Source organism: Protomyctophum bolini (genome assembly GCF_963924005.1).
Source record: "Protomyctophum bolini genome assembly, chromosome: 16".
Classification (NCBI taxonomy): domain Eukaryota; kingdom Metazoa; phylum Chordata; class Actinopteri; order Myctophiformes; family Myctophidae; genus Protomyctophum; species Protomyctophum bolini.
Window position 1 is genome coordinate 38,279,995 of NC_137877.1, and position 15,669 is coordinate 38,295,663.

Below are 15,669 nucleotides of genomic sequence, written 5' to 3' on the forward strand. Positions count from 1 at the left end.
ACATTAAGTGATGGTGGGGGCCGCATGTGGTATAGGTCCCAAAACGACCTAGCAATCGATTAGTCGACAATGATCATTGAGGGGTCACCGTCAGTCAGCCAGACAGCCACACAAAGGAGCAGCACAATCTCGTGTTGAGTCTGAGTGGGAGTCCAGTGGGAGTGTTACAACGGTAGAGGGTAGACAGTATTACACATTAATTTGTACAAGCATCTATGTCAAACGTCAAATGCATCTGTTGCATAATCTAATAGTAGGGGGGTATTGCTATTGCATAATGGACATGGGAACTAGACCAATGTGAACTTGTGAAGCCAGTGACAGTAGTTGATAATCATCAGTAATCACCCATACATGTTGTAATTGTTGTAACAATAATAATAAAAATAAAGAATAAAAGCATAAATAAAAACAAACGTGTAATTCATTTGGGCCTGTCACGAGAACGTATAAGAAAAGAAAAAAATCAATAAATCGCTTAATTGTAGTTTGTTGCACATGACATGACGGAGTGGTTGACCAGCCAGTGAGCGGGTTGTAGTGGGGCGGAGTCGCTGCCTCGAGCAGCCAACCCCGAAACGTGGAACACAAATAACTTCCCCATAGGACGGCTTTAGTGTTTCTCATGGAAATCAGCTTCTGGCAAACTATAGATCTCTCTCTCCAGTCTCCACTACACTCCATGGTTACCAATAACCATGACCAAGCGTGAATAATAACTGACCTAGATATAGTGGACTGGTAAAGCGCGATGAAATTAAATGTAAGCAAATGGGCATTTTGGCTCCCTGCCTTTTCGTCTTTACGAGGAGGAATGTTGATCTTCTTCTAGCTGGGTGGGTTTTTAGACTCGGTGGTTTTCGGGGCGGTTTAAGCCCACCACAACAAATCGAAGAATTCCTGTTGGAAGTTTAACCATAAAACTGCAAGGCAAATGGAGGTTCACGGGAGGGCAGCAGGAGGACCAGGGAACGGCGTGCTGGACTTCTCGCGTCTGAGTCTGAACAACTTCAGCGTTGACAGCGTCAGCGAGGAGAGGAAAAGGGACGCCAGGCAGCTCTACTTGAACTACAACCAGCTCACCTCCCTGCCCGCCTCGGCGTGCATCTTCTCCAACCTGGAGTTTCTAGACATCAGCAACAACAGCGCGCTGTCGGTCATATGCGAGGACATAACGCGGCTGGGCAAGCTGAAGACGCTGCTGGCCAAGAACAACCGCCTGGACGAGTTCTCGCTGCCGAAGGAGTTCGGCTCCATGCAGCTGGAGGTGCTGAACTTGAGCGGCAACCGCTTCGAGGAGATCCCGCTGCAGTGCACCAAGCTGCGGCGTCTGCAGTCGCTGTCGCTCGGTGGGAACAGACTAAAGAGCATACCCGCGGAGATAGAAAACTTGACCAGGTACTTTGATTGATTGATGAATTTATTAACAGATTGGCGAATTACAGTACATGATTTCAACTTAAAGCACAACTCAAAACTGTGGACGACACCATATAAACTAAGCATTACACTTGTTTACAATAGGGCCCATGTTCAATTCATCATAAGAACAGAGAGGGATCTTCACAAGAAAACACACACACACACACACACACACACACACACACAGGTCAGATGTTTTTTGTTTTTGTTTTTTAATCGAGTATGACTTTTACTTATAACTATTATGATATATGCAAATGTACTAAAAATCGATAAAAAATACATCTATGATTAGTATGATAGTCGTGATCCATGTCGGGATAGCTTATACATGATTGATGCACCAACATCAGGGTAAGGTGCAACTAAGACCAAAGTAGCCTGTTGCATCAGCCAGACAGCCACAGCAGCAGCAGCAGAGCAGGTGGCTGTATAGTGACATTGCAAACAAAGTAAACACCACAGTAAAATCCACTCTTATCAGGTTAATTTGTTTGCATTTGTACACTCGGATAATTTTTTACTGTGCACCTGTTTATTTAACTCCAGGGCTCTCTCTCTGTGTGTGTAGTACACATAAAATTTTAGGATTATAAAGAAATGGAAGGGCATGATATGAATAAGACATTTCCATTTATTTATTATACATTTTACTTTGCACTTCGACACATGAAGAGAGGGAACCTTTGTGCACCACATCCATTGGAAGAAAGAAACTATCGGTGTACCATTTGCGTGCAAATCCTTATCCAAGTAATTACCCCACACGTGTGTCGTCATCTGTTGCTCTGATAGCTATCCTAGATTGTATCTGGGACAGTTGCTGCTAGCTATAAACATTCCCATCACAGGAAATGAGTTCATCTTGCACTCGGTATGGTGAACGCTTCAACACAACCACAAATAACAGATCAGCTAAACATCCATCCAAACAATGCAAGTTTGTGTGTGTGTGTGTGTGTGTGTGTGTGTGTGTGTGTACAGTCTGATAAGAAACAACTGGTCGTGGCTGGTTGTTTGTCAGGGGTTGACACTATAAAGTCTCAGAGGCACTTGCCTCTCGGGCAAGTACAGGTCATGTTCTACTTGCCTACTTGCCACTTGCCCGAAAAGTAAATTAGTATGGGTAAAATTTGAATTGCCATTCAATTTAACACTTATTTTTTTAACATTTTACTTTCGGGGGCTGTGTGATTTAAAAAAAGAAATGTCATACCAATTAGTTTTTATGACAAATACCTCCTGTATGAATATGACGTAGGGTTCACAGTTGTTGTTTTATATTTTTTAAATGTAGCAACAGCGAAAACGGCATATTATAGACAAACGGTGCTCTTATTTTACATTTCCACACTGTTGTGTTTATAGATGGTTGGGTCCAACTCTCAAACGATTACTTGCACGGTTGGGCAACCTGAAAGTAAACTCCACCTGACCAAATCTTTTATTTACCTGGTTTACTTTAGCAGGTGGGCAACCCTTATAGTGTCAAGTCTGTCAACCCCTGAAAAGTGTGAGGTACTTTGATCTGAGGGTCTTGACGTAAGGTTTGACCTGCTAAAGCCATGATGACTATAAGATAGGCAGATACATTTAAGGGGCGATGGACTGTGGACTCCTCAATGCAGGAACAAGTTTGCTTGTACATCAACAACTACATAACTTGAACACCATTTATCAGCAGCATCTTCTACCCCTCTCTGTCTGTCTGTCTGTCTGTCTCTCTCTCTCTCTCTCTCTGTCTCTCTCTCTCATAATTTGTGCCTTTCTGCTGGCGAAGGCATTGAGAGGGTCCTAAATGGCTCCTTTCCCCCTGGACAGAGCAGGCTTGCTCAGGCACCAAGGACAATATAATAGCATCCTCTCTCTCTCTCAGTTGCTGTGGTCAGCAGTTCCACTAGGCTGACAGCTTGCTTTCACTGACCATCCAGCTCACCCACCCCTTCTCTCTCTCTCTCTCTCTCTCTCTCTCTCTCTCTCTCTCTCTCTTGTTGACTGTGACTCCCCTGTCCCTGCTTCATCCCTGCTACTACCTCTTTGACGATTGTGTGCTACTTGTCCTCAGTATAGGTAAACTGTTGACACTGTCTCTGTGCATTTGTTCAGATTCAAAAATAAATAAATAACTTGCTGTGTGAGTTCTGGTGAGACTCTGTGCCTCCTAAACTAAAACATTATACAAAAATTAGGCTATTAAGATAATCATGAATCATTCATTTGATCTCGCAAGACTCAAGAGAGCGCATTTCTCTGCAGCACCAACCGCGGCCCATACAGGACTGTAAAGGAATCGAAAGTACTACAGCATTTGAGGCTGCAATATTCATATTAAAATCATATACATTCGAAATTCATTTGAATCCATGTGGTGTTTTAAAATTAATATTCAAATGTCATTTTTGGCCTATTCTGGCAGCACTAACACAGGCTAGCCGCAGCTAGATGCTATCCTGTGACACTAACACCCCCATGTGGTATGTGCTGTGAGAGTGTTTATCTCTGGTGCCTTTTAAAAATGGTTTGCTTAGAAGCTCATGCCATTTATTTTTGTAGATTTATTTATTTGTCATCTTTAAAAAAAAAAAAGAAGTTCTGAAACATTATGTCAGTTGATTAGTTTATCCACTTAGTTCAATTATACCAATTATTTGTATTTTATGTCATGGGTAAGCCTGACTAAGCTATGGGGTTTTGTGCTAATTAGCTTATTTCCTTTGCTCAAAATGATTATTCTTTTGTATATATATCCTCTCTTTATAATGTAAATAATATCCCAAGCGGCACACTTTTCTACTTATTTAGATTAGCACAACACCCCATAGCCCCATTCAATTCCCATTCCATTCAATGCAATTCATTGAGGGCTTATGGTCAGGGAAATAGCCAATAAGGAGTTTTTGCACAAAAAAACACCTGGACCTCTTTGGTGGGGACGTAACAACTACAAAGAAAGGTAAAAAAGTTAAGAAAGCATTCTAGCATGGAATTCTCCTTTAAGAAAAAAAAATATATTTTATTTTATCATGCTCATAAAGTGCTCTGTGCTCAAAGTGCAATTAAAAAGCAAACGTTTCGGTCCTAAGACCTTCGTCAGTGCTATAGTCTTTTTCTGTCAACATTTCCCTTATGTTTTTGAGACCACCGCTACCGTAGTCAAGTTTGAGAAAAAAAAGGACGGAGAAAGGCGCAACAGTTTTCTCAGTGCTTGAAACTGAACATAACCATGTTTTGACCTACCCGACCTCATCTTGACCCTACACAAAACATATACAGTATTATTACATGTATAGAAGCTTGATATAATGGCTTGATATAATACTCTCTCTCTCTCTCGCCTTTGTTGTTTTTCCTCGTAGTCTTGAGCTGCTGTATCTGGGTGGAAACCTCATCACGGCCATTCCGCCAGAGTTGGCCAACCTGCCCTACCTCAGCTACCTCGTTCTGTGTGACAACCGCATCCAAAGTGTTCCCCCGCAGCTCACCAGGTAACCACAACACAACACAACACACGGCCATCAGCTTTTCACATTGATCCACGTGATTAACATATTGCAGCTACACTTGACCTAACTACGATGGAGAAGCTTGTTGGATCATCCTGCCAACTGCACGATATCTATAAAAAAATAGTAATAATAATAGTAAAAAAATGCCACCTAGCTGTTCACCTCTTGTACGTTGAAAGCGGTAGGCATTGTATGTACTGCAGTGCACTGCAGTAGTTTTCAAACTTGATTGGCTCAGGGCACATCACTATTTCATCCATGGCACCCCTGAATGACATTGTTACTTTATAGAATACTACATTTATTTCATTTTACAGTAAAAAAAAAAACCTTATACTTGTTTAACCATGCACTTGAACCCCAGAACCCCTTTTCTGGGGGGAACATTCACCAAAAATGGCAGATCACAATGTATCGCAACTAGATCTGTAGTTTTTGGCAGTAAATTAAAAAAGAATGCCTCAAGTAAGTGCCCGGTCTGTTTTATTAGTATAGAGGGTTTAAGTGGTTAAAGTGATATTGATGAATTTCAAATATTATATTTTATATTATTATTAAATAGTATTCCGCGGCTCCCCTGGACTTGCGTAGCACCGTCACTGCGCCCCTAAGGCACCCCTTTTTGTACTGTACTGTACTGTACTGTACTGTACGGGTAAATTTGTTGAAATTCTCAAACATGGCAAATGGCACATCTCCCCAATTATGCACACGTCGGCCTCATGATGTGCCACAAGAGCCGTAGTAGGTATACATCCCACTGTTTCTCAACCAATGGTCCATTGACTACTAATAATGTCCTATTAATAATGACTCAACCAGACAATCCGCTGCACTTCCCCCTCTTTGAGATTCTTACTCTCTTCTTCTGTTGAATTTCTTGACCTCCAACTTGTCGGTAAATGACTACATGGACGGTCATCATAGGTCACCAGGTCATTCACTTCACTGTTTCTCAACTAGTGGAATGGCATTTTTTTTAAATCGACAAATCCTACATTACTAAATGAATGGCCAAGGGCCACATGCAATACTTCCAGGGACCACCAGTGGTCCACGGACCACCTGTTGAAAACCCCTGGGTTAAATGATTCAAGGACCTCTGCCATAAATGTGAGATCAGTGCTTTCCCTCAAAGCCATCTTTGTGACTGATCTACCTCACCTGACTCATCATTACACAACACTTACACTTTGATAAGCACTTTATATAGACTTACAGTAGATAGCATTTTATACAGACTTATGGCATGTTAGACGCCAGAGTACTCTAGTAAGAGAGTAATGACACTCCCGGTGACTCTCATTGTAACAATGGAATGTGGAAGTGCTCATTCTATCTCAATGGAATAGTTCCAGCCATAGGAGCAATGTTTGGAACTATCGCCCATAGGCACCCACTTTGCGGCGAGATACCACTCTCTTACTAGATTACTCTGGTAGACACTAGACAGCAGTAGAATTGCATTTTATGTAGTCATACCATAGTATAGTATAGTTTAGTTTAGACCGGTATGTATATTTTCATTATATAGATATTCCATGGTTACGTTCTTAGCTTACGCATGTTCATGATAACTACTTTTTATGTATGTGTGATGTATTGCCATGCTTTTTGTTCTTGCTTATTGTAAATCGCTTTGGATTAAGAGCGTCTGCTAAGGGCCTAAATTGTACACATGATGTATAACAATTTCCCCATCTCTGACCTCCAGGCTTCATTCGATGCGTTCCCTGAGTCTCCACAACAACCTGCTGACCTACCTGCCCAGGGAGATCCTCAGCCTCGTCCACTTGCACGAGCTCAGTCTCCGCGGCAACCCGCTGGTGGTGCGCTTCGTCAAGGAGATGACCTACGACCCCCCGTCTTTGCTGGAGCTGGCGGGCCGCACCATTAAAAGCCGAAATATCCCATACTTCCCCCACGAACTGCCCTCCAACCTTCTGCACTACCTTGACCTCGCCAGCAAATGCCCCAACCCCAAGTGTGCCGGTAAGATGTGTGATATTGATGGTAGTAGATGGGTGGAATCGACTATTGGTTATTTATGAACACGTTTCCTAGGGGTCTCTAGCAGTGTTGTTTTCGTCGACTAAAACTAAGACGAAAAATGTTTGTCGGCTACCTTTTTCCACTGATGAAAACTAAATTAAAACTATGCTATGATGACTAAAACTAAGACTAAATATACTGACAATTTCGTCAACAAATAAAAACTACTAGACTAAAAGGTTAGGAAGGGACTAGTGGACAAGAGCTCCAGTATAAGTCATTTTACACCTGGTTGCATGCTGAAAATAGCAGCTCTACAAGCTCACAACGCGTCAGATCTGCTATTTTCAGCAGGTGTCATTACGATGGCATCGAGGCCCGCCAAAATACATTTCAGTCGACTAAAAAAAAAACTGTAGATTTAGTCGACTAAAAGCTTATGATATTTAGTCAACTAAAACTAGACTGGTGACTGAAATGTGACTGAAACTAAATAAACTATTGAGACTATGACTAAAACTAAGATCAAAATGTGCTGCCAAAAACAACACTGGTCTCTAGGGCAATGCACTCATCGAGTTTGAAGTCGATTGTTTGGGCGGTTCTCGAGATGTTCTGAGGACACTCGCACAGAGATTTAATGAATGTACATACGAGCGTATCGGTGGTCTGAACAACCACCGATCCAACTGACTTCACACACTTCACTCCCTGTTGTCCTCGGCGCTACTATTGTGCACCGAGTTTGAAGTCAACCGGTGGGGCGGTTCTTGATATTGTGCACTGCGTAAAGTCATTCCTATCATGCAGCATTGGTGTTGGTTACATTCATGCACTTATACCTCCCCTTTCTCTCTCTCTCTCTCTCTCTCTCTGGCAGGTGTTTACTTTGACTCGTGTGTGCGGCACATCAAGTTTGTGGATTTCTGCGGGAAATACCGGCTGCCCCTCATGCATTACCTGTGTTCTCCAGAGTGCACCTCTCCCTGCAGCTCTAATCCACCGAGTGACGCAGATTCGGAGGACGACATCAGCGTGCCTGCCGACCGCCTACAGAGGGTGCTTCTGGGATAGCAGGAGAGGTTGAGGTGTCGCCACACCTTGGCATCACTTCTTTTCGTTCGCTTGTTTCGTTCAGACATTTCTGAAGAAATTAACTCGAGACAATTAACAGCCTGTTGGCATGCTGTGTGTGCGAGTGCGCACACACACGCACACACAAATACAGGTGCACATACAGGGTGCGCACACAGTATTTACTTAGTTTTGTACTGGTGTCGCACACCCAACCTCACAAAAGGCTCACGAGGTGTCACGCCGACACGTATCGTGAGCTTTCTAGATCGGCAATTCTCGGTGTGCCACACTGGTGCACGACTAAGTGTAACTCGGACCGTACATGAGCCCAGTGCACACACTAAAAGACAAAAAGAAATAGGTGCTATACTGTGGTTTGAAATTGAAAACCACATTACATGCCTTAATGTGGGGTTTCTTTTCTCTGTCGTTCACTACATCTCTGTTCAGGAGACATGACTGGGGGGGAAATTATTTGTTTCCCAAATCCCCAGCAGCTCTAGTAGCTCCGTGACTCTCTTCATTCCCACAAAGTGTTGGCCTCGTTGGTCAAGCATTGAAGGGCAGCAAATCAAACCTCATGGTCAAGCATTGGAGGGCAGCAAAACTCTTGGTTGAACTGTGAGGCTGAACTTGCTGTCGGAAATTCTCTCCTTTTTTCCAGGGACGGGAGAAGAAAGACTGGATACAAATAATGCAGATGCAGAACAATGCAAGTGCAACAATGCAACTCAAGAGCTTGAAATGCACTGGGTGGTTCCTCTGGTTCATCAAATACTCGGCATTTCCTGAGGATGGCGACACAACGATGTTTTCGAGTGAATTTCATAAGTTAATAAAGCAGGGATGATTTGAGTTATCACTAAACAACCTTTTATAGACTCCTGCCATCCTCTACACGCTGACTGTTCTGTAGTCCCTGTTGTGTTCTAATCGGAGCAAACTATGGCCAAACTAGGACTTTGGTGCAGCTGGGCTGCCCCATGATAAACCATGTACTGGTGTTTATCTCGGCTAAAATGATTACCGGTATGTACCACACGGATTATCAGGATAGACAAATCTTTCAAATCATGATGTGAAACTTGCCTATGGTGCAAAATGTATTCTCCATTTTGTACTGTGCACAAGAACTGTGTATCGAGAGGACCAGGGTAGACTATTGTACAATAAAATACACCCATTCCCAGTGGAATCGCAAATACATGCTACAGCTCAGTGGTTCCCAAAAACTGTGGTGTGTGTGCACCCCCTTGTGGTGCGCGAGCGCCTTCTAGGGGGTGCACGACATGAAAAGGCTTAATGGTACACAGTGCTATGGTTTTATTTTAAATATATTATGCCAATATATATATGGCAAGTATATGCAGAATATAGCCCATTGCTGCATATATATGCCGTATTCAGGTTCATGTGCATATATGTGGATAAATAGGAAATGTGTCTCTATATAGCTTATGCAATTTATATTTTCATGTGGGGGGGGAGGTGCGTCAGCTAGGTCGGGAGGGAAGAGGGGGTGCATGACCAAAAAGGTTTGGGAACCGCAGTGTAGCTGAACAAAACGTAATGCTTGCCACGTGTGAGTGTTTGTTCAGAGTTGAGTTTTCTCTAGACATAGTGATGATGTTCTCACCACCTCGTGCCCCAATCAGCACAGTTTTTTTTCTCCTATTTTTCTTTTTAAGTGGTGCGTCAGCTCTCCCAAAAGTGACTCAGTCATAATAAAAAGAAGAGCGGAGACCTGCAGAATTGACTCATCGAAAACATTCAGTGGAGACGTTTTTTGGAATAAGCCACGCTCGACTCTCTTGAGCGTCATGGCCTTTTTCATAGCCAGCATTACCCTGGCATGGCATTGAGAATGGATCGTTTGGAAATCGAAATCTGCCAGTGATAATAAATATAAAAATGCTATTTGATTGAGACGAGTGGCAGGCCTTTATATTTGATTCTCTGGATAAACATTGGGTCTGATCTTTCGTGCTCAATGTTTTCAGGACTCGGCATACAGCTCCTGTTTACTTCCATTGGAAGATTCTCAATTTTCCAGCTTTTTCCTGCTTCCTCTGTTCGTGGGGACAATGACCCCCCCCCCCCCCCCCACAGGCAGTGTGTGTCAAGTTGGTATAGAACAGGAAGAACACAGATGGTCTTTATGGAGGGCCCTAAATTTAGATATTAGAATATACTCCTTTGTTACAATAGTGCTTATAGTAGAGCTGTTTTTGTACTTACTAAAGTGCCTTACTGATGAAAGTGATTTCTGACATGTAGAAATACACGAAAATGTGATATTTGCACCCTGAAATGTGACAGTTAATTCTATGCATTTTGCCTTTTTTTTAATATATATAATTTTTGCTTTAACAATCTTAACCACAAGGTGAAAACAAAGCAATGTGTTGTAACAAAACTATATCACTGTTATTAATGCCAACATCACAGCTACATGTTTTGTGAAAGTGGTTTGCTGAATAGATACTGACAATTATATTGGAATGTACAGTATTCATTTTGTGTACTTTTTTAAAAACTTAATATATCTAGACTGTACACTACAGTATAATAACAATAAAAGATTGATTTAATCATTTTAATAATAACATTGTCATGTAATATTTTCTGCAGTGGTGGAAAGTTATTTGTATTGTACTGTACTGTACTGTACTTAAGTACAATTTTGAGGTATTTGTACTTTACTTGAGTATTTCCAATTTACAGTACTTTTACTTATACTCCACTACATCTCGGAGCCAAAACTTGTGCTTTTACTTCAGTACAATTATTTGAAAATTTTAGTTAGTTACTTTGGTGATTTTAATGTTCATTAGAAAACATACATTAACCACTTCAAACCCTATACATTTCAAGCTTGTAGATCGGCTATTTTCAAAAGATTTTGTACATATTTTGAACTTGTGAAATGGGACATTCTGCAATACGAGTACTTTTATTTTTACTACTTAAAGTACATTTTGAGCATGCTCTAGTATGTCATGTGTAGAGTCTGCCTGTGCTATTAACTCATTTTGGAAAGAAAAAAAAAGTTTTTCTCCTCTGGTGAAAAGCTGGAATTTGCGCGATGGCAGGTCCTTATAATTAGTGTGATACACCATAGCTGCGTGTGTGTGTGTGCGTGTGTGTGTGCAAGCCAATCTAACCTTTTTTTTTTTTTTTTTACTTTGAATATGTCCAGGTTTCATTTGCATATGAAGGTGATTTCAGTCCCCAGGCTTCAATAGTGAGAGACCTCTTCTTTAACCCAGAACTAAGAGATGCCAGGGTGAGTGCATTCTCAATCTAATCCCCTTTACATCACCTGCCAAAGGGCACTAACAGCTTCTTTTCTCTCTACCCCCCTCGAAGCTCCCCTCCCTGCCTTGGCATGTTTCTCTCTCTCTTTTACCCCCCCCTCTTCCAGACCAATGTTTTGTTTTGTTGTTTTGGTGTGTTGTTTGTTCAATGGTCTGTTTGGCCATATATCGCTGCAGTGTTCCTGCCTGTGTGCCACTGTGCCTCTTTTAATTTTCTCCTTTGAACACACCAACATGCTCACGCAGGAGACCTCCGCCAACAACAGTTGATTCTCTAGAGTCCTCTCCCTTGTATATTACATCAACCATGTGCGCATGGAGTTATGTTACACACACCCCGCAGTTTTTGTATGCAGGGATGTTGTGCACATATGCTCTGTATACGACCGAGCAAGAGGATGCTGCCGGCTGCAACCTGAGCTGCATGAGGCGGCCATGATGAAATGGAGCCAGCAGTGAGTAAAGCCTGACGGACAGACAAAGTGGTGCGCCCCATCATCAGTAGCAAACACCACGCGTGGTGGAGGTCACACTCACACTTGCATAGTAGTTCACCTCTCAACAGTTACAAAACAGAACTGCGGAAAATATAATATATTATAATAATTTGAAAATGTTGGAATTCAAGGACCTCGTATCTGCTGAGTCTACGGATACAGATGAAATGTAAGACACATGCTGCATGTGCCTTTGGACTAGGAGGAACCCTCTACAGCTGTCTACAAGCCAGGTACTGCAGCGTGTGTGTGCGCGTGTGTGTGTGTGTGTGTGTGCGTACGTGTGCGTGCTGTGCATGCATGTGTGGTCCAGATCTCAATGAATTAGAATATTGTGTAAAAGTTAATTTTCTCCCCTAATATAATTCAAATGTCGACCATCTGAAAAGTATATTAATGTATGCAGTCAATGCTTGGTCTGGGCTACCTTTGAATTATTTCATCAATGTGGCGTGGCATGGAGGTGATCAGCTTTTGTCACTGTTGAGGTGTTATGGAAGCCCAGGTTTGCTTTGATAACAGCCGTGAATGCATTTGTATTGTTGAGTCTCATGTCTCACACCTTCCTCTTAGTCTTGACAATACAACCTAGATTCTCTGTGGGGTTCAGGTCAGGCCAGTTCGCTGGTCAGTTAAGCACAGTAATACCATGGTCAGTAGAGCAGTTACTAGTAGTTTTGGCACTGTGGGCAGTGCCAAAGTTCTCTGATGATAAACTGCAGTTTTGAAGAATACATACAGCAGGACCACAGACAGTGTATCAAATATCAGAGAAATCTGAATTGTGTATTTTGGTTTATAATAGAGTAAGCTTCTTATCAACCTGAGCCAACTCCACACCACTCCATATCAGCTCACATCATGGCCTTCATGTGTTAACATGCATTCCAGACCCCCCACACAGACCCCATTAATTTCAAATAGGCTACACATTCACTCGCTCAACTAATAGCCCGCACACACTCCAGACGTCCTCGCAACAATCAAGCCTTGTGTTCAAAGTAAGGCTGCTAAGCTCCCCGGGACTAATTCATGTAATAGTGGCGGCCGGGGTTAACAAACACTAAACATCAACTATTGTGTTACAGACAGTATATTTCTCTGGTAAAGAAATTGATAAAAAACAATCAACCTAAAATCGCTTCTCTGTCCTCTTCTCAGAATCCTGTGTGTGTGTGTGTGTGTGTGTGTGTGTGTGTGTGTGTGTGTGTGTGTGTGTGAGTGTGTGTGTGTGTGTGTGTGTGGTGTGTGTGTGTGTGTGTGTGTGTGTGTGTGTGCGTGCGTGCGCGCGCGCGTGTGTGTGTGTGTGTGCGTGCGTGCGTGTGTGCGTGACTTGTTGGTTACTTGGATACACAGTAATAGCAATAATCAAAGAGCGTGGTGCAGTATTAAAAAAATAGAGCCTCAAAAAGAAGTGATTAGAGTTAATTTGGCTGGAAATATCTATTTAAAGCAATTTATCCATGTCAAGGTGTCAAAGTATACCACACCACTCCCTCCCTCCCTCCCTCCCTCCCTCCATACTGAGAATAAACAGAGCAGGCAAGCAGCTGCGCAGAATATGATGGAGTGGTACATAGCATGTATGTTCAGTATATAGGCTACTGTAGATGTGTATGTTCAAGAGGTGTGGTCCTGTTATCTATAGTTATAAGAGTCACTACTGTATTTGTGCTTTGTTGTATTAGGCCTATACATTTTGTCCTGCGCTGTCCTCATTCGTCCTACTAATGCTTTGACATCGCACGACATATACTATATTATAGTATACTACTGTACGGACGGACCCCTCAGGGGTACTTTCATGATGAGGCACAGCTTAATGCAGCTCCATGGCTATACACAAAATGGAAGAGTTGCGTTGTTCCAGAGAGAGGGATTTTGGAATTGGGTATGCTAGCGGGCAAACCTGGGCATGTTATAGGGGAGGGTCCTGTTCTGTTCTGGTTGATGAGGACAGGGTGGGGCAGGAGAGGCCTGCAGGACTGCATGGGGGTTGATGTGTAGCTTTGCACAAAGAACAATTTCCACCCACCAAAGCGCATGGATTACAGAGCGGGACTCCCACTCGCCACTTAGTATAGTCAGGATACTGGAGAACTCGCCAGTTTTGCCAACTCCAGCCGCAAGCGAGAATTCTTCATCGATATCTTCATCGTTATGCCAAACATGCTGTCTTCATCAGTGTAGTGCGTCAAACCCACAGATGTTATAGTTCATTTCCAAAGTGATCAAATGATGTTGTGCAACAATTAAATGGGTCAGCTGGATAATGATAAAAAAAGGTATGTGATAGTAGGCCTACCGTTTTAGGAATTGTTTACTAATTAATTACATTGTTTCGGTACTTTGGTGTTTAAACTTTTAGCATTCCTACTTCATCTAGTGTAAACTCTAAACAACTATCCTCTCTCTCTCTCTCTCTCTCTCTCTCTCAATTCAATGCAATTTAAATGAAGGTGCACAAGTAAAACAAAGATGCACTAAACCGCACGCGGCGAGTCGGAAAACTGGCGAGTTCTCCGGATACCAGTCACAGCTGCACAGGAAATGATTCTGCCATGGCAGGAAATGGTGCCTCTAGATTTTCAGTCTATAGGAAATGGTCTGTGAGTGACTAATATCGGGACCAAATGTTATTTGGTGGACTTTTACCTCAGGTGTTATTATGTACAATACAATGCACAGTCCCTTACAAGACCATTTGGTCCATGTTCTAGGATATTTCTCTGTGTATGATATACTGCACAAAGGCTATTGCTACTGCCGGCTAACCTACTTGTCAGACTTTGGCAACGCTGCCAAAATAACACAAATTAAATGAAAGTATGTCACATTTGAATCATTTTTTTACAAATTAAATCATCAAAGTGGATATTTTGTTGTGCTGGAAATGTACTCCTCGTGAATATACTTCTGTTTATACGAGAAAAGGAAGGTTTCAGAGACACTTGTTACCTAATTTGACCATCAAGATCGTCGATCCCTGATAACCTCAGCCGAGAGACATGACGCGTCCCCTTTCATCGTGTGCACCTTCTCCTCTGTGACTGTAGGTTCTTTTCAAATGACCACCCTGTGTCCCGAGATTAAATATTCAGGCCCCCCCCCGGTAATCTGAGTATCCGTACCGCCAAGCCTCCAATTGGACGAGATCGGAGTACTAACTTGATCCTGATCTTGAGGAAACATGATAGTAATTGCCACGCTTAGAGTGTAACAGAGATGACAAAGCCGCTGCAATGGGGAGCTAATGTAGTTGACATTTGATCTTGGGCTTTCGAGTTAAAAAAATTGTTCAGCTCACAGCCTGCTTTTCGTGTTGGGATTCACTTGTTCGTCCACATTTCTCATCCTCAATGGACACAGAGAACTGTCACAAAATTGCCACCCTGTGAATTATATCAGGGTTTTTTTTTTAAGCTGTCAGTCATTTTAGTCATTGGATGTGTTTAAGTTTTATTTTACTCAAGACCATATATGGTATAGTACATGATTTCATACTTTCAGCCTCAATGTCATTCTTTGATCATCACAATAAAGCCATTTCCACCAATACATAGGGGCGATGTCACTAAACAGTGTCCCCCCCTTCACGCATTGTATAACAACAGTCTATGGCAAGGAATCAAGGATCCTACCAACACGAGACAATAGCATCACGTCTGAGTCATTGAAAAAAAATTGAGTTGTGCCTGCTATTCCCAAATACACTCCAAAACATGCATGCACATGCAAACACACACACACACACACACACACACACACACACACACACACACACACACACACACACACACACACACACACGCACCATTGGAATACATCTGATGAATCTGCCTCAGGCTGCCAATTTGT

General features: G+C 42.4%; 1 protein-coding gene across 1 annotated transcript; it reads left to right on the forward strand.

Annotated features, from left to right (window-relative positions):
* Positions 1-659: 659 nt before the first annotated feature.
* On the forward strand, positions 660-10,570 carry lrrc58b (leucine rich repeat containing 58b). Its single transcript, XM_080785558.1, has 4 exons — positions 660-1,398; positions 4,779-4,907; positions 6,643-6,920; positions 7,801-10,570. The coding sequence occupies exons 1-4, from the start codon at positions 935-937 to the stop codon at positions 7,992-7,994; spliced, it is 1,065 nt and encodes a 354-aa protein (XP_080641684.1). The 5' UTR covers positions 660-934; the 3' UTR covers positions 7,995-10,570.
* The last annotated feature ends 5,099 nt before the right edge of the window (positions 10,571-15,669 follow it).